This window comes from Oryctolagus cuniculus, chromosome 7 (assembly GCF_051225735.1).
Source record: "Oryctolagus cuniculus isolate XC-2025 breed Fujian yellow rabbit chromosome 7, ASM5122573v1, whole genome shotgun sequence".
Lineage (NCBI taxonomy): Eukaryota > Metazoa > Chordata > Mammalia > Lagomorpha > Leporidae > Oryctolagus > Oryctolagus cuniculus.
Genome location: NC_142873.1, coordinates 6,295,458 through 6,314,796, shown reverse-complemented (window position 1 = coordinate 6,314,796; position 19,339 = coordinate 6,295,458). Strand labels below are relative to the sequence as shown.

Here is a 19,339-nt window from a genome sequence, read left to right as displayed (position 1 = left end):
TCTAAAAAGCAAGAATATGGGAAATAAAGAAAGAAAAAAGTACAAAAAATGATGAAGGGATAGAGGGAGGGAATGAGGGTGGGGGAGGAGGGGAGGAAGGATGGACAGATGGGTAGGTGGGCCTGTTCAGGATAATCAGGATAGTCATAAGACTGTATGAAAGCTGTGGCCTGGGTAAATGTCTTCTTAAACGTCACAAGAATGTCGGTTACCAACACTAACATCTAATAGAAAACTGCTTAATTATTTTTCATTAGAAATAGTTACTTGACAGAATGGGGTGCCAATCACATCAGGCCACAGAGTTCTGCCCTTGCCCAGGTTTCAGACAATTTCCTTATGGCTGCATATGCTTGTGCCCATCAATCTGGCGTTGTTTAGCATGTTTACTTGGGACATTTTAGCACCCTGCCTTTTGGTTCCTCTTCTCCTTTGCTCCGAGGCTCTCTTGCCTATTCTTCTGCAATGAGGAGCACTTGCTGTCTAGAGGGGTGGATTTCACACTTGAAATGTGAAAAAGCAGACCTCTGCAAGCCATATATCTGTGTGTGCACCAATTAGCAGCAAGCTCCGGAGCTGTTTCCCTCCAGCTGTAACCTTCCAGAGACATCCGGTGGGGTAAGGTCTGAGCCTGAGGAGCCAGAGGCGGAGTCAGACCACCTTCTGGAAACTATGGCTCCTGGGGGGCATTATTTTCTCTTTTCAATCCCGATTCTCCCTTGGAAGTATTCTGTTCCTAGTTAAAGAATGATGGAGATACATCTGGGAAAACAAAATCAGAAATTAGAAGATTGGAGGCAGGCATTTGGCCTAGCAAGTCAAGGCACCACTTGGGATCCTGGCATCCCACGTTATCAGAGGGCCTGGGGTGGAGACCTGGCTCTGTTCCTGCTGTCAGCTTCCTGCTAACGCCCATCCTGAGATGCAGCGCATGATGGCTCAAGAAGCTGTAGTCTCTACAACCCGTGTGGGAGACCTGGATGGAGTTCCTGGGTCCTGGCCTTGACCTGGCCCAGACCCCAACAGATGGTGGCATTTGGGGAGTGAACCAGCAAGAAGGAGATCTCCCTCTCTCTCAAATAAATAAAATAAACATTTAAAAAGTGAATTTATAGGATTGGAAAGCACTGAACAGTTAGGTTGATGAGCTGGGGGAGTTGAGCCATTTCACATAGTGTTAAGGATCCTTGCAAACCTGCCCTGTGTAGGCACAGGGAAATCTCATTAATTTGGACCTCACTAATTCATAGTCTGGAGAGCACTGAATAAAAGAAAAGCATTGTTCAATCTGTGAACAAGGAATTTATGAAGTGAAATCATAGGTGAAATGCGATGTGGTGATGGAAGCTTTTGCACTTCAAAAGGAAACACTTTCAAATAGTATTTAGAAAAACTCATTTACATGCAAACGATTGCCACACTGTGTTACAAAAAAAAAAAAAAAAAAAAAAACTCTCCATAAAATCAGCTTCCTAAAAGACGACTACTTTGTAAGTTAAAACATTAATTTTCTTATTTTAAGGTCATGGGATATAATAAAACCCTCTTGACAACAGTGGTTAAGGACAATCATAAAGTAATCCAACTTAACGTAGGCTTTTCGGAAAAACTGAAAGGGTTTCTTTGTGGGAATCCTCTCCTATGGGCTGTTGGGAATCACACAGCTTTCCTTGTGTGCAACAAAGGAAGGGAGTCGTGCACTGTGGAGAGGCTGGGGACAAAGGAAACCTCCTTCCTACCCTCAGGAACCTAACAGATAAGTGGGCAAATGGGATTAGCCCGGCACCAAGAAGGAAAGGAGAAAAAACATCAAGAGAAAGAAAAGCAGATGAGAAAACGACACCGTTCCCAGGGCAGGTATGAGGGGAGGCCCTGCCTGCTGGGCGTCTGAGAGCATGCGCACTTGGCGCCACCACCATCACCACCACCAGATCCCTCAGTGTGTCGCCCTGGCTTCAGACACTTGCTGGGCCCCCGTGAGTCCTTTTTCCTTTATGTCAGGACATTTCTCACCACAGAAAGGTCGAGCCCCTATGTGTAGGGGGAAGGTAGAAGGCACCACACTACAGCAACAGAGGCCCAGGGAGGCCTTCTGGGAAAATCAGACTTCCTACAGTTTCCCCATAGCTATCAGGCCCTGGGAACAATGAGAAAAGGTGGCATACGTTCACTCCTCTCTTCTCAGACTCAAAACAAAAGCTTTAGAAACTGCTTCTTCAGTCAGACCTGTTCCTGCGGGAAACACTAACTGCCACTAATTCTCTTCCCAGCCCAGTTTGTATAAGGGACACAAAAAAGACAAATGATCCATTCTTTTCTGCAACTCGCGCACGCACGCGCGTGCACACACACATATACACACAAAGACTAGAACACCATTTTTCGATTTTTCTTTCTCATAGACAGCTGGTGCTACCTTTGAGGAGATGCAGGATTTCTACTTGGTGAATTGAAGTAGTTCTACTTAATTAAGAACTATGTGAGGGGCACAGTAGATTAACGCCCTGGCCTGGAGTGCTGGCATCCCATATGGGCGCTGGTTCGAGACCTGGCTGCTCTACTTCCAATCCAGCTCTCTGCTGTGGCCTGGGATAGCAGTAAAAGATGGCCCCAGTCCTTGGGCCCCAGCAAACCAGAAGAAGCTCCTGGTTTCTGGCTTCGGATTGGCGCAGCTCTAGCCATTGCTGGAGAATGAACCAGCAGATGGAAGACCTCTCTCTCTCTCTCTCTGCCTCTCCTCTCTCTGCGTAACTCTGACTTTCAAATAAATAAATAAATATTAAAAAAGAACTATGTGAGAAATTGTGCAACACATTTCTCCAGTGTTCTTTTTACTTTCTTTGGCAACTCTGCCAGGTAGGGCTGCTGATGAGAAGCCAGGCTCCAAGGCGTTAAGTCACATTGTATTTGAACCAAGGAGGCCCTTATTCTTGGTTTTTCACCTAACCCTAGACTACCTAAGTCCTTAGAAATTATTCCTTTAACAAAAAAGCATATTACTTGAGGAGTCTGACATCATTTGCAAGCTTGAAAACCTACAGAATGCTCAGAGCAGGGGCCAGCACTATGGCACAACAGATTAAGCCTCTGCCTATAGTGCTGGCATTTCATATGGGCATTGGTTCTAGTCCCAGCTGCTCCACTTCCAATTCAGCTCCCTGCTAATGCTCCTGGGAAAGCAGCAGAAGATGGACCAAGTCCTTGGCCCTCTGTCAACCACATGGGAGACCCGGAAGAAGCTCCAGTTGCCCGGCTTATGACTGGTCCAGCCCTGGACGTTGCAGCCAATGGATGGAAGATCTCTCTCTTTGTTTCTCCTCCTCTCTCTCTGCAACTCTGCCTTTTGAATAAATAAGTGAATCTTAAAACAGAAAAAAAATGTAATGCCAGAGCAAGGGAAATAAACCCTGTAGGCATCTAAAATGCATACTTGATTATTCTTTAAAAACAAATCAAAATAGAGACACATTATTTCACATAAGTACAAATGTCTCAAATTATTTTTTAGAGTTCATAGGGAAAACATGGAATATAGAAAAGAGGGGTTCTCCTGTTTAGAGGGGTGGCTTGTTTTCTATTTGGTAGGCAAACCCAAATACACAGCAGGAAAAATAAAGACTACAGCAAACAGGGTGAAGCAGGGGATGTTGTACTGGCAAGAGACGCCATCTTATCCTAGGTGGGAGATAAGTTTCCGCCTAGGAGCCATCTTGCAAGATGAGTTTCGTTTTCTTGGAGATAGGTTTTGGTGTCCTGGAATTGGGCCTGGTTTGCCAGAAGTCAGGTGATTTCTAGATGGCCCAACCACAAGTGTTAACCCCACCCCTACCCTAATGGAGTCTGCTGCTCCCACTTCCTTCTCTCTGCAAGGCTATAATAAGACCTGCTGCTCTCTTGTGCACGGAGGACAGCTTATTGGCTCCTGACAGCAAAGCTTTGCTTTTCACTCCAGTGCTTTCATGCGTTCTGCGGCAGCCTTTCATTGGTGCCTTGACTCGGACCCAGGTTCTCCTGGCAACCCTGCCCTGCAGGGGATCCTGGATTTCAGCCAACCACAGAAACCCACCCCCCATCCCCGGACCTACTTCCTCGCTACCAAATGCTGCATGATCTCCAACCATACTCAGCCTTTCAAAATCCTGAGGTAAGGTGGAGAGAGTGGAGGATTCTCCCATCGAGACTTCTACACTCTGGGTTGTGGTTCGGCCCTACTTAGCCTCGAAGTTCTGATACCAGGCACCACAGCTTCTACAGGCCTTATGTGCAGGGCACCAGTGGGTGCGGGTGACAACCTCACCTTCGGCTCCCATACTCTCATTGTCAGACTGATGTGGTCTTGGGGACGCCTACCACCTGTCAGCCGACTTCTCAGGTCACTACAGGAGTTTCCTTGTCCTACATTCTGTCAGAACCTCCTCTCTGTTGTCTCCTGAGTAATCTCATTCCTCTCCAATTGGCCCTGGATATTAAATGCCATCGCCTCGTCTTCCTCTGCTGTCTGGCATGGCCCAGTCCAAATGGCCACTTAACGGCACACTTGAGCCCAACCTTGCTCAGGATCTCGACCATTCTGTGAGTGTTCAGGAAAGGACATGCCCCATGTCCATGCCTTCTCCTATCTCCACTCTAAAGCTTCTCTTTGCACCTCCTGTTCTCCAGCTCGGGTTCTCTTAGCTTCCATGGTTCATACTAAAGATCCAGAACCCCCTTCTTCTACTTTTGATTCTGCAGACGAGCCTCATCCTTAGCACCCCTAGACCCACCACAGGCACCAGCACAGCCTCCTCCCATTCAGGGATCTCAAAATGCACCATCAGCTCCTACTCCCACCACCCCTCTGGCACAACCCCTTCCCATTCATGGGATCTCAAAATGCGGCATCCAGTCCTACTCTGCCTGTGCCCCCTGGCCCCCACTTGAAAATCATCTCCAACCTTCACCCATTCCGTTTCTCCAAGGCAGTATACATCCCTGCCTTGTTGTATCAGACCCCCAACTCCCCATCTCCTAAGCCTAACCCGAGTCACTCTTGAAGGATAGCCAGGGAGCCCCCCTCCCTGTTACCCCTACAGGAAGTGGGGGCAGCAGAGGGCATAGTCAGGGTCCATGTTCCTTTCTCAGTCAGCAATCTATCACAAACTGGAGAAAAAGTAAGTTCTTTCACCTCCAACCCCACCTCTCACATCAAAGATTTTCAATACCTAACTAGTCCTATGATCTGACCTTTCATGATTTTTTTTTTTTTTTTTGACAAGCAGAGTGGACAGTGAGAGAGAGAGACGAGAGAGAGAAAGGTCTTCCTTTTGCCGTTGGTTCACCCTCCAATGGCTGCCGCGGCCAGCGCGCTGCGGCCGGCGCACCGCGCTGATCCGATGGCAGGAGCCAGGAGCCAGGTGCTTTTCCTGGTCTCCCATGGGGTGCAGGGCCCAAGCACCTGGGCCATCCTCCACTGCACTCCCTGGCCACAGCAGAGAGCTGGCCTGGAAGAGGGGCAACCGGGACAGAATCCGGCGCCCCGACCGGGACTAGAACCTGGTGTGCCGGCGCCGCTAGGCGGAGGATTAGCCTAGTGAGCCGCGGCGCCGGCCTGACCTTTCATGATGTTTTTATGACGCTTTCTAACACCTTCCTCCTGGAGGAGCGAAGGCAAGTTTGGGAACAGTCTTGTCTCCATGCCGATGAGACCCATCAAACAGACCCAGCCCAGCCCGTAGGTGCAGATGTGGTCCCGGAACAAGACTCCAGTGGGAATTATAATTCTCCTAATGGTGTCACTGTCAGAAATCATTTTATTACTTGTTTGCTGGCTGGACTCATAAAGTCCACCAGAAAGGATGTAAATTATGATAAACTGGGAGAGATTATTCAAGACAAAAAGGAAAATGTGCCTTTGTGCAGTGCCTTATACAGACTCTCCTCCAATACACTAACTTAGACCCAGTGTCTCCTGGCGGTCGTAGCCGTCTTATGAGCCATTTCTTTTCCCATAGCATCCTAGACATCAAGGCAAAACTAAAACACCTTGAAGGAGGCCCAGGTGGAGATTCTAGAGGTGGCCTTCAAGGTCTATAAAGGGAAGGACAGGAGAGCCCAGAAGGCCAGACTTCAAATGCTGGCCAAGGCCTTTCAACCACCTTCTGCCTCCAGTGGCTCCACTACCCTTCTTCAGGTACCTCCAAGTAGATATATGGAAATATGCAGAAACTGCCCAGCCCCATACCCAGATACTCCAGGCAACTCCTCTCCTATAAATGTGGGAGACAGTGTCTTCCTGTCTTCTTTACATTCCTCTTTACCCTCTAACCCCAACAAGATACAGGCTAAATGGACTGGACCTTATCGGTCATCCTAACTATCTCTACAGCAGCAGAACTGCAGGGAAGCCCCCAGTGGGTCCACTTCATTCACATTAAGCACTCCCCCTGCCCCTTACACCATTACTCCCACAGGGCCAATCACAGCTTAGTTTATCCAGATCTGAGCTCCACTGCCAATGGTATCTGAAGACCCAGGCCCTTCTGCCATTGATGAACCAGCCCCTGAGAAATGGTGAACACCCACCCATCCATCATTTCCAACAAAGCATAAGTACTGACACTCTTTTATATCACTACCAACTCTTCTTACAACTTCTGTGGAGTGAATATCAAACACACTTCTTGCTCATCTCCCCCTCCTGGCTCCTTTCAGATACTGAAGACTTACACCTCCAAAGAACCCTCTCAGACTTCACTCCCCTTGATATCTATACCTTTCTCTACCTCCTTTTACTGTCTCCCTCCATCTTCCATGCACCATGATAAAACTCCTAGTATCCTTCTCCCTCTTGCTTCTTTGTGCCTGCCCTAAACCAGCACCTGCTCCTGGGACATGCCACACATGGCAATTCCAAATTCTTTCTACTTCCACTCCTTCTAAACTACTTAACTCTGCCTTCTGTCCTATTACAGGCTGTGCAGGCCCCATCATTCTGTACTTCAATTTCACTCAGGCCTGCTCCCACACCTACTTTGACTAGACCAGGTACACTATATCCCAACTGGAGGCATACCTATACTATCTCTGCCTGACCAAAGACGACAAGGGGTCATGTGAAGATGTATACTGGAAAGGCTGTCCATCATGGTCCTGTAAATACTACTATACCGACTATGGTTATGGTCTCCCTGGAAAACAACTCTCCAAAATCATGCCACAGGATGAAGACAGGTCCTCATGGTTCCCACACAAGTCCTCATACTCCCAACACGTCCAGTCCCTCTTGACTATTACCATACCTGATCCTTATCTTTAGGACTGGCAAAATAGGGTTGAAGGCTCAATCAGTTTATATACTGGCTCCAATTAGGAGACTACACGGAACTGTAAAAATCATCAGGGTTTACACTCAGCTCCCGACAGCCCCCATAGATGCGGTAGTTGATATAGTAAAGGAATCTTCTAAACACCTAGCCCAGCTAATTAAACCTATTAAACCACCTCTAATGTGGTTACAGCTCACTAATCTATCACTTACTGTGCTTCGTCCGCTGGCCTCTTCCACCTTGCCTTCTGCCCTCTACAGACAAGATTGTTTTCTGTGTGCCCCTTCAGGAACCTCCCATTGCAGCCACTTTATTCATGAAATACCTGTACTCCCTATGCTCAGAGGGTTGTCGGTCACCTTCCTTTACATTCAGGAGGGAAAATGCAATGTGCTGGGTTACAAACGTGGCTGCAGAACATAATGAACTTCTACAACACAGCATTCCTGTGTTACCAACATCACCGTCAATTCCACTACTTCCCTGTCTAGCCCACCTGGGGCCTCATTCCTTTGTAATCATACTCTACACTCCTGCATCAACAACTCCCCTCCTGGCCCGTGTGCATTGGTGGTCCTCTCCCCTCACTTAATGTTTTAGGATCATTCAGAATTTGTTCTAAAGACAAACCCCTCTACCTGCAGGAGACGAGCAGCGTTTCTTCTGGTCTTGGTTGGGATCAGCTTCACAGCCTTCCTCTTCTATGTAGTGATTTCAGGAGCAGCTTTGGGCCCCAATGTTATCTTGACCAACCAATTCCAAGAAAAACTCCAACAGTTACAAGAAGAAGTCGCTAGGTCCATTAAGACCTCAGCCAATGCCTTCCGAGGTCTCCAAAGTCAAATCACCTCACTAGCACAGAACAGATAGGCTTTAGATAGTCCTACCACAGAACAGATAGGCTTTAGACCTTATAACAGCTGAAAAGGGGGAACCTGTATCTTTCTGGGAGAACAGTGTTGTTATTATGTTAACCACTCAGGCCAGGTGGCACAAAGTGTTAAAACTCTTCAACAGATCGCCACATAGGGTCCAGCGACCCCCTCACTTCCTCTCCTCTATGGAGTCCTCTCATTACTTGGCTGCTGCCCCTCCTAGGGCTACTTGCCACTACACTTACCCTGGCTTTCACACTGCCTTGTCTGTTCAGATGCTTACAGGAAGTAATAATGGAATAATCCAAAGTCCACCAAGCGGATGCTGTTACAGGGATACACCCGGATCCCTACCCAAGAATGACTTGAGAATCTGCCCCATGCCAGCAGGAAGTAGCTTCAGAAGATTAACTGATGTCCTTGCACCCCTCCTGGGCTTCTTTGGGGGGCTGATATAGTCCCATACAACACTTGCTTTATAAAAAACAAAAGGGGGGAATATTGGCAAGACTGATACCATCTTATCCTAGGTGCCATCTTGCAAGGTAAGTTTTGGCCTAGGCATCATCTTGCAACATAAGTATCAGTTGCTTAGAGATAGGTTTCAGTTTCCTGAAATTGGGCCTGGTTGTCCAAAAATCAGGTAATGTCCAGATGACCCAACCGCAAGTGTTAACTCCTCCCCCTACCTTCACGGAATCTGCTGCTCCCACTTCCTTCTCTCTGCAAAGCTATCATAAACCTGTTATCTAACTGTGCACGGAGAGACAGCCTGTTGGCTCCCGACAATAAAGCTTTTCTTTTTACTCCAGTGTTTTGGTGTGTTCTGTGGCAGCCTTTCATGGTGTGCTGGACATAAGAGTCAGAAACATTGGCTGGATCTTCTTTCTCTATTTCTTGCCAGCTATTCAGTCCTGGAGGAACCATCTCAAAACATCCAATGTGGCTGTAAAATCAAGATAACACTACCTTCTTTTCCTAGTTTATTGCTTTGTGGTGAGATTCAAATGAAATTGCATATATATACATATGTGAGAATATACTCATATATATGACTTTGAAGACAATATTTTCAAAATATAAGATATCATCATTTTTTACAAAACATGAAATCATTGGAAGCAGACTAGAGAAAATGAGGCAATTTATTCCATTGTTCTGTACTGTTTCCAGATATAAAGGCATTTGAAATATGGTAGATCGCAGGGATTTCCACAAAATAGGCAGACATCATTTGCAAAACAAATGAACCATGCCACAGAGAGGTGTGCTTGTACTTAAAATATTTATCTTGCCAGTATTTTATTTCACAATGGTCATGTTTCTCAAAGCTGTACAGTGGAATTTCTTGGAGAATTTGTTAAAGATATGTATTCCAAGGCATCTGCAGCCTTTCTCTGACGGGTTGAATCCAAGCTGTTCCTTTTATATATGGCCCAAGTGATTTTTAAGAACAAGGAGATTTAGGATTAAGTACGATATGAAACAATCCCAAAGATAAGTCAACTTGAGTTAGTAGGATATTACTCAAAGTAGAGTTTCATCTAACAAAATTGCTCTGGCCTATGAGGTATTTCTTATTATTTATGAGGACAAGATTAGATTTTGCATCCTTCATGAGCCACAAGTGCCTCAAAGGACAGACACCATGAGATCATCTCAGAGGACCTTAGGAGCATCAGGACACCAATTTCACTGTCATTTCTATGGAATTCTTTGGATTCTTTCTGCTGTTTTTCTCTTACAGTAAAGTTGCAACTTTCTCAGCACCCCTTGCAAGCTTTGTGTGTAGGCAATAATTCCTAATACAATCGCTATGAAAGAACTCCCAATGCACAGGTAACAGCTGGTTTTGCTCCTCCATCATAATTAGTGCTAACTATTGGATTAACACTTGGTCTCTTCTTGGCATATAGGATATTGATTTGGGAGTTTAGGAAAACATAGCCATGTGTCTAATTATGTTTTCAACTTATGAATTTCTGACTGCTGTTTTTTTTTTACAGGAACAAATTACTCTTCTAAGTTTTATGCTATTTTTAATCAACACATAACAATTGTATATATTTATGGTACGTAAGGTAAGCATGAGGCTCAATGTGTGTTACCTCACTACTTCCCCTAAAGCATTGAATTGGCTAATTTAGTGACTTCACTTTGTTTTCACATAGAAATATGACACAAATTTAAAGAGCTCCACAAAAGCAGTTGTGCCCCTAACAATGCTGCAAATTGTGACTGGCTACATAGTTTAGCTGTATACCCACTCCCACCACCATACACATGGGCAGGGCTGTTTCACTGCGGATGAGACGAGGCAGCCACAGCTGAACTCACAGAAGCTGAGTTCTACCCAGCTGTCTTGCATCTGATACTGATACGAACCCAATGAGGTAGGTATTAACTCCCTAACCACTGCCTTGATACATGGTGCAAAGGAGACACGGGACTGTAGAGTGGATAATGCATGGTTATGTGGTTCTCAAATAATCAAGCTAGTGAGTTAAAATGGAGCTTTTCTTTTGAAAAATTGCCCACAGTAGTAAGAAGCTGCTGAAATGCACCCAATCTTAGGAGAGGGCACTGCAAACTATTTCTTTGCTCATTCAACCCATGTTTATGAGACACTTACAATGTTTTCCAGGCATTGAAAAAGATATTAGGAATACAAGCATGAACAACATACTATGCAATAGAAATTAAAAAGCAGTAATGCTTCCCCTAAAATATAGTTGAAAAAAGTAAGGCTTTCATAAAATAAAGCCAATAGTTTCCCAGGGTGGAAATGAGCAAGTCTCTTTCATTGGTGTCTGTGGCATCTCCATGAGCACAGATGAACTATTCTCTCCTGGACATCCCACTGGGAAAGCAGACGTGGCAGTATCCCCACTCACTGGAGGGTGTGTACTTGGCTATCATCCGCCCTGCATCTAGTGAATGCTCCCTTCAAACGCTCTGTGGGGTAGACAGCGAAGGAGATGCAGAAAGATGCCTGCAGCAGTTATGTCCCAAGAGGAAGAAAAGGCGCTGACTGGTCCGAGCTTTGGTTTTTCTGACTGCTTAGAGAAAGGCGTCTTTTATCATCGCCGCTGACTTGACAGGGCCCAAAGGAAGAGTCTAGATCATATGGCGCTTCACAAACCAGCAGGCACCACTCAAGAGGACTCTAACTACTGCTCTCTAGCAGAACTTTAGCAATCCACTGTACAGGGTGGGACTCAGAAGTCTGGAATGCCTGGGAATGGGTGAACGGGCTGAGGTGTTTCTCTGGATTTCTCCTTGTTGTTCCAATCCAGTGCTCACCCTGCCCTCACCTGTATGCCTCATCTTCACCCCAGCAGTTCTCATAAATTTGCTGTCCTCAGAGGGGGCATGCAGTGACTGTGGGATCTCACTAATCTGCCCGTTTGTAACTTCATGCTTCTACCACCCACAACCACCGCCCATTCTCACTGCCACACGTGCCCTGGTTTCAGTCACATGGGACTTCCCACCTGTCCCCACCCTCTAGAACATCCCTGTTGACCACAGTCAGTGACCCAGAGGAAAACCCTTTTGGTCAGTCGCAAGCTCCAGCAGGCTCCTGAGCAGAAGGGTTGGTTGTGTCCTCATGGGTGATCCCTTAGCATTTCTACCAAAACCAGACATTTCCCTGTGTCTTATTATAAATGTCTATCTTTTATAGCCAGACAATGGCTGCCTTCCATGGAGGCACTGTCCTCTTTAACTACATATTCATGCACTTAGCCCAATTTCAAGGCTCATAGTGAGTAACCCTCAATAACCATTTGCTGAATGATAACTGGATTAATAGGGTTGTGCTAGACCTGTCCTTCAATCCTAATAATACTTTCAGAACTTTATTCCTGAACCTCCAGCTTTTGTACGAGTCCCTGTGGATTATGTCAGCCTGTGAGAAAAAAGAGGCTACATGGGCATGATTTCTGAATGAAATGTGGTCTCTCCAGAATCCATCTGTTGGTGATTCCATGGGAAAAGCCGTGTAAGGATTTTGTTACACAGTCTGATAAAGCAACCAGGCTCCCAGGCTATGAGACACTCCTGCTCCCTATGCTAATAAGAAAGAACTAACTTACAATCAGACTTCTCCATTTAGCTCTTGTGTAGTCTTTCCTACCTCTTTATTACTTGGGCATTTTATCACTTACAATCTACTAATCATCACTTTAGGATCTGATGATGTGACAGTGAACAAAATAGACAAGAATCCCTCATTAACCTCGAATTCTAGTGGCAGGGAGATACAGCTTAAGAGCTAAATAATTAAAAGAAGATATTTGGCAATATTTGGCAATTATAAGTCCTACAGAGAAAAAATAAAGGAAGAAAGGGAGACAAAGTGTTCAGGAAGTTAAAATTTTAGATACAATGCCCAAAGAGGAACTTTCTGAGACCTGAATAAAAATCTGAGAAAAGCAAAGGACTCATGCATGGAGCTAACTCAGAGAGGAGCACTGCAGCCAGACAGGTGCCCGGCACAGGTGCTGGGGAGGAAGCAACCTGGCGTGTTCAGGAAACAACCCAGGAGAGAAGGTGGCAGACGGAGCAAGACCAGTGAAGGCGGCATGGGACTGAGAGTCCGGGTCCTGAAGGAATCTAAGGCGTGGATGCAGGAATCCAAGGGTGGTCCAGCAGGAGTGCTGGGGGAAGGGTCAATGACCCCGAAGTGCTTGGGAAGTAGGGGTGGGGCTGATGTTAGAGCAGAGACGCCTTAAAATACTCATCCTTACTCGACATACACTCCCAGAAATTGCTCTGTAGCACTTTGAGAACACTACCAGGCAGTGATGAGAGCAGTGAACGGTTTATTAGATTTGAGGAGTGGTGATATTTGGGGGAGGGTGGGGAGGAGGACAGTCTGGAAGAGGCAGAAGGGAACAGGACACCTACCCCTCTTGCAGTCCCAGGCGTGGTGGGTAGGAGACAGAAAGCAGAGACCGGTGCGTCCTCTGGGGAGGCAGAGCCCTCGGGGTGGGGGGGGGCAGGTTTCAGTTGGAAAGTGAGCCAATGGAAAGCCCAGGGAAGGGGCTGTGCGTGCAGTGGACTTCGATGGTGACTGACTGCATAGCAGAGGGTGCAGGGAAAGGATTCAGGGTTGAGAAGGAAGAGAGGTGGACACAACTCAGGGAAAAGGCAGTCTCAGTCCTTTGACTCTGCTCTGTTTTCAGTTCTGTTGTGATCTTCAAAACCCATCCTTGCATCCTTCTTTCATCTTCATACTTTCTTCAGCCTAACCTAACTTCTCTTGCCCTGTTTTTCATTGGTAGCACTTTCCCTCCCTCGTTTTCCTTCCTACTCCTTAGGCCTCTGAGCCTCCCCTGGCCTCCTGTGCTGAGCTTTCCCCTGGCTGTGTGCCGTTTCTCACCTGGACTCTGACGGGTTGCATCCAGTGCTCCAGCGTGTCGGTGGTGATATTCTCGGGCAGCAGCACGGGGTCACTAGGGGGGATCATACACAAGGGGGAGCACTCTGCACCTGCAAGGACAGACATTCACAGCAGGAGCTTGAACTGCCTGGACGTCAGGCTTTTTCACTCTGGAACCAAAAGCTCTGATTTGCCAAGAGCTTTCGACATCACCAGACGTCCTGTTACGAGGGTCCTAGGCAGGTCCATACTCATCTGTCCTGTACCGTGGGGAGACTTTGACAATGACTAGTAAAGAGCACTGCCCCAAGTGGCTCTTTACTAACTCCTCTTGCTCCAAGTGCTCTCTCTCTTGTGTTATCCAGTATAACCTCTCCTTCGGGATGCCTAAATCTCTGGGTGCTCCAGCAATTTAAAGATTAGATCCTGATCCAGTTGATTTGCAATGTCTATCACGATTGATCGATGCCTTTGAAGCATCTTTAATGTCACTTCTGCTTACAAGGTCTCTTAGAAGCTTATGGTTGCAGCAACCATTACCCAAGAACGTGACTAGCTGAGGGGAAATGGCCTACAAAATACCCTAAGGAATATCCTGCGTGTTGCCGCACTGAATACAGGTCATTCTATTGGCAACCAAGAGACCTGTGTGACTAAAGCAGGAGGCAGTGGAAAATCAGAAGCAGACTTCGGCCACATGTTGGCTTCTTGAAGGGGAATCTTGGGGCATTCCCTGAGAACATGTCTCACAGAATTCTAGTCAAAGAAAATACATTCTCAGGTTCTCTATTTCCTCATCTACAGGTCTGATAATATCCAAGATTTTCAGCTCTCACTATGCTTCTGTGTTTCCCAGTAATGTTTATTGTATTCAAAGCAACTATGTAACTCTTAAGGACTATGTATTTATATCTATGTGTATGAGACTATACGTTATCTCACTGCAGAAATTAGGGGCTTGGAGGATGGGGCTCAAGAGGCAAATCAAATCTGAGCTCTGAAGAGTCCATGCCTGACCACGAGGCACAGTACAAAGAGTACCTTGTAGATGGTAGGGATCCATTTAAGAAATACATGAGGTTTCTAAATAGCTCCACTCACACTCTGGCATTGCACAGAATGATCCGTCCGTTTACGCCTCGCCTGTGTGGTGCAGCACTTAGTCACGAGTAAGCTCATGAAGTTGCACAGAAGTTACAACCCTTGTCTAGGATGCTTAGGGTGAGCCAGGGCAAAAGTGAGCTAACACCACCATAAATCAGCTCTGGTCATGGCAACAACACGAGTAAGAAGTTGTTCTGGAGCCTAGTCCCCTGCAGAGAAAGAAGCAGTGAGGCAGTCTCCAATTGTCTCTTTCAGGAACTCTCTGCTCCAGTAACAGCCACAAGGAGAAGGGGAGCTGAGTACACGGTGGTGTGTGGCCACACATGCCCTCCTTTCCTTTTGGAACGACAGATCCATCAACTCACAGCCCTGAAGTGGAGCGGGTGACATGACCAGACGTGATGCAAGTGGCTTAGCAGTTGTACCAACGTTACACACATGCGGGAGACCAAAAAGAATAATTCTGCTATGAATTTCATTTTCACCAAAGCAGCTAAGAGTCAACTTGTATTTCTATCTTCTCGTCTGGGAAAAGAGTGTCTCTGATTCAAGATGCAGTTGGGCTCAATAAAGGGATGACCTGGGAACAGACTTCACAACCTCCTTACCAATCCCGTATCCCTGTTCACACTTGTACTCCACGAGATTCAGCTCGGAGGGAGGCGGTGGGCATTCTCCTCCCAGGTTCTCACACAGCTTGAACTCCTGGGTCCACAGTCCCTCTGTAGTGCAGAGGATAGGAGACTGGAATACCAAGAAAGAGAACATCTCCACGTTACTATCTTGTTAGCTTCATTTAGAGTAGGAACAAAGGTGAGCTGTTTAAATCAGACTGTCCCTGACTTCTAGATCCCAGACTAAAGGACACTCTTGAAACAATAAAGTATGTTTTAATTGGCACACATGTGCATGTACACACACTAAGATACTTCTTTGCTGTTTCCATCACAAGGAATCATGAATAATCTTGTCATTGATGAAACTCATCAGCAATGTATTCTCCTTCGGATATAAGGGGCATGCTTCGCTACTAACCACAGCCCATGTATTCTGAGCTATTTTTGGAATTTTTTCCCAGATGGCGTTGTTTTTCATTGATTCATCCACACTATCACACAAATGCTGCTTGTGGCAAATGTCAGATATTTTTTCAAGATGAATTTCATCCAATGTAACCAAATCATAATTTTCCTAAAGGTGTATTTTTGGTTTTCTGCTTGAATGGACACATTATAGTTACTTTGATCTCGCCAAAGTCCTCTCCCTTTCTTCACATGTGTGTTCATTTGTGTAACTCTTGGCTTTATACCCCAAATAGTCTGAAAAAATGCCCTGTCTAGAACACAGAAGTTAGCACTTCTAATAAAATCCAAACAGTAAGATTTTAGAGAGGTAGACAATTCTCCCTTCATCTGGCCAATTCTTCATTCCTTAACCCATCAGTGCCAACAGATGTGTTTGATTTCTCAGGGGTCTCATTTTATGGCATTTTTTTTCACACATGTTCTGTGGGGCTCACCTTTGAGTGTTGGCACTGGGCTAAAAATAATGTGCCAAAGGAGCACTTGAGGTCATTGATCTTTGCCCAGGAAGTCTGCCTGACTTCCTGTCTCATGTGTGTGTGTGGTGCATACAAGTATTCTAAAACAAAATTGATGTTAGTCACACAGCCACGATAAGACTGTGGTTTCCATTTGAGACCTCTTGAGCCAAAATCCTGGGGAGGATAATAGTCAAACAACACTTTCAGCTTTGCTGAGGAATTTGTGTTTCTGTTCAGGATTCTGTTCTACTACTAAAAAAAAAAAATAAAATAAAAAAAACTATCATTCTTATCCAAGTTAGGTCAGTGGCATGCATGAAAGCAGATCACATTGCCAAATCAGGATCCCATTTTTTTTTTTTTTTAGCATATGCCCAGGTACCCTACCCTTTGGGTTTTTCTTCTCATTCCAGAGGAAGTCCTGAAAATGGGAGAGAATGGTCCGAAATCATTGCATCTTCTGAATTCCCTTTCAAATGATATCAATACCTCTGGTTGGAATCCCAGCTGAGTAATGTCTTGTGTGATAGGACTCTTGCAGACCATTTCTACTCAACAATCTGGTAGGGACCCTTATGATTAGAGACAGCCTGATTCCAAACAGAGTTCAAGAAGCGGTCCTTACCCTCTCAGCTTCCTGGTTACAGTTGAGCACACACTGGCTGTCCAGCTTGAAGCCATTGGTACATTCATACATGCCTTCAAAGACGGGAGAAGGCGGCTCACACACCACTGGGATGCAGCTTCCTTGCTCCCAGACTCCACCTTCCAGGCACTGTATCTTCAGGAACTTGCTGATGAGACAGGAAACAAAACTGCTCATCAGACCCTCACACGAAGGCTGTGAGAAAGACAGGATCCTCAGCTATATGTGATGAGGACTAAAGGACAGGCAGAGGCACATGGTTCTTGTTACCCACCATCCCACCATCTCATTCTGATGTCTAAGTTACAAAATTAAAACTGATAGTGTTCAATGGTTAGCGCTGTGGCACACTGGCTTGAGCCATTGCTTGTGATGCTGGCATCCCACAGCAGAGTAACGGTGTGAGTCCGGGCTGCTCTGCTTCTGATCCAATTCACTGCTAATGTTCTTGGGAAAGCAGCGGAAGATGCACCAAGTGCTTAGCTTCTACCACCCATGTGGGAAACCAAGATGGAGTTCCTGGCTCCTGGCTTTGACCTGGCATAGCACTAGACGTTATGACCACTTGGGGACTGAAGCAGTAGATGACAGATTTCTTTCTCTGTCTTGCTGCCTTTCAAATAAATAAATCTTATAAAAATATTTTTTTATTTATTTGAGAGGCAGAGTCACAGACAGAGAGAAAGGTCATCTATCCACTGGTTTACTTGCCAGACGGCATCGACGGATGGGGCTAGGCCAATCTGAAGCCAGGAGCCAGGAGCTTCCTCCAATTCTCCCATGTAGGTCCAGGGGCCAAAACACTTGGGCCATCTTCTACTGCTTTCCCAGGCCATCAGCAGAGGGTTGGATCAGAAGTGGAATATCCAGGACACAAATCAGCACCCATATGTGATGCTGGCATTGCAAGCAGAGGCTTTGCCTACTATGCCATAGCGCCATCCCCAAATAAATAAATCTTTTTAAATAGTGAGATTTCTATTAAAAATAGTAATATTCATGTATTAGCAGTGGTAGTAGTAGGAGTTAGATAGTAATATTTTATGTAATACTCTAAAAAAGTTTGATAAACAGTGCAGTATCTAGGTTGCCCATAGTCAAGTTTTAATTGAGATTTTCATCTTGAAGAAGTAAGTCTCACACCTGGTACACTGGGAAATGCCAGGTAGAATGAAGCACAGAAGAGATTATCTCACACTCACGGGATGAATCAGCTGTGATCTGAGGACTGCCAGTGTTGATAGGGTGATATAACTGATGCAGTTGCTGATGTATGTTCTCCAGAAAGGGGAGAAGGTGTAGTGATATGATCTTGTTTGAAGATACAGACTCAGCCTAAGCTTTAGAACAGCCATCTCTCCAAGATCGCTGCAATTGTTTTGTTTACAAGTCCCTCTTTCCTTGGAAAGAGCCCCTACCTTTCCCTAGAGTCTCACAAGAAGACATGACTCAGTGCTGCCTGGAAGCCCCGCTCTTCCTCATGCACAGCCGTGGTCCCAGCCAGAGACGGCCCTGGAGGTGGACAGGAGTCAACAGAACCAGGGTTCTTGCTATTGTGAATGCCATGCCACTCCCCTTCTGACTCACTGCAGTCTGAAGGCACTTTCCACGTGACTCTTTTAATAGATCCCCTTCTGTTTCAGAATACTTCTGGTCACACATAAACCTGTGACTCTAAAACGTGAATAACCCTTTAGCCACTGACTCTTAACTACACAATGACCTTAAATTGCAATTTTCCAAAGTCACAATGTATTTTTTAAATTTAAATATGTCCACCATCCGTGGCAAGCTGACTTTGACTGTTGCAAAATGCCCCATGTCGCATGGTCTTAAAAACATGCGTGTGTCTGTCTTTCCTGTTAGATTGGAAGCTTCTAGAAGGCAGAAGCTGCCTATTATTCTTGTTTTTTAATTCCCACAAACTAAAATATACCAGAGGTGGGCACCTGGTGCAGTGGTTAATATACCCCTTTGGATATCTGCATCACATATTTGAGTGCCTGAGTTTGAGTCCTGGCTCTACTTCCAATTTCAGTTGCTCACTAATGCCTACTCTGGGAGGCAGCAAGTGATGGCCCAAGTCTTTGTATCCCTGTCTCCCATATGGAAGATTTGGATTGAGTTCCAGGCTCCTGGCTGTGGGCTAGCCCAGTCTTAGCTGTTGCAAGCATCTGAGGAGTGAATCAGCAGATGAAAGATCTCTATCTGTCTCTCTGCCTTTACTTAGAATGTATTTAATTTAAAATAATTTTCATAATAAAATGGTCTCATAGTTTAACATATTTAATAATATATACCTAGACATAAGTGTTTTGTTTATTACTAAAAACCAATTTAGAGGGCCGGCGCCGCAGCTCACTAGGCTAATCCTCCGCCTTGCGGCGCCGGCACACCAGGTTCTAGTCCCGGTCAGGGCGCCGGATTCTGTCCCGGTTGCCCCTCTTCCAGGCCAGCTCTCTGCTGTGGCCAGGGAGTGCA

The 19,339-nt window shown here is 45.8% G+C and overlaps 1 protein-coding gene across 2 annotated transcripts in view; it reads right to left on the bottom strand.

The window, feature by feature from the left end:
* Positions 1-19,339, bottom strand: part of PAPPA2 (pappalysin 2) — a 280,635-nt gene that overhangs the window by 50,006 nt on the left and 211,290 nt on the right. For both annotated transcript variants that reach the window (XM_051856951.3, XM_089299442.1), the window contains 3 exons: positions 16,838-17,006; positions 15,278-15,413; positions 13,566-13,675 (listed from right to left, as the gene is read on the bottom strand). In XM_051856951.3, coding sequence (XP_051712911.3) covers positions 13,566-13,675; positions 15,278-15,413; positions 16,838-17,006 — 415 coding nt within the window. The remainder of the gene's footprint in view (positions 1-13,565; positions 13,676-15,277; positions 15,414-16,837; positions 17,007-19,339) is intronic.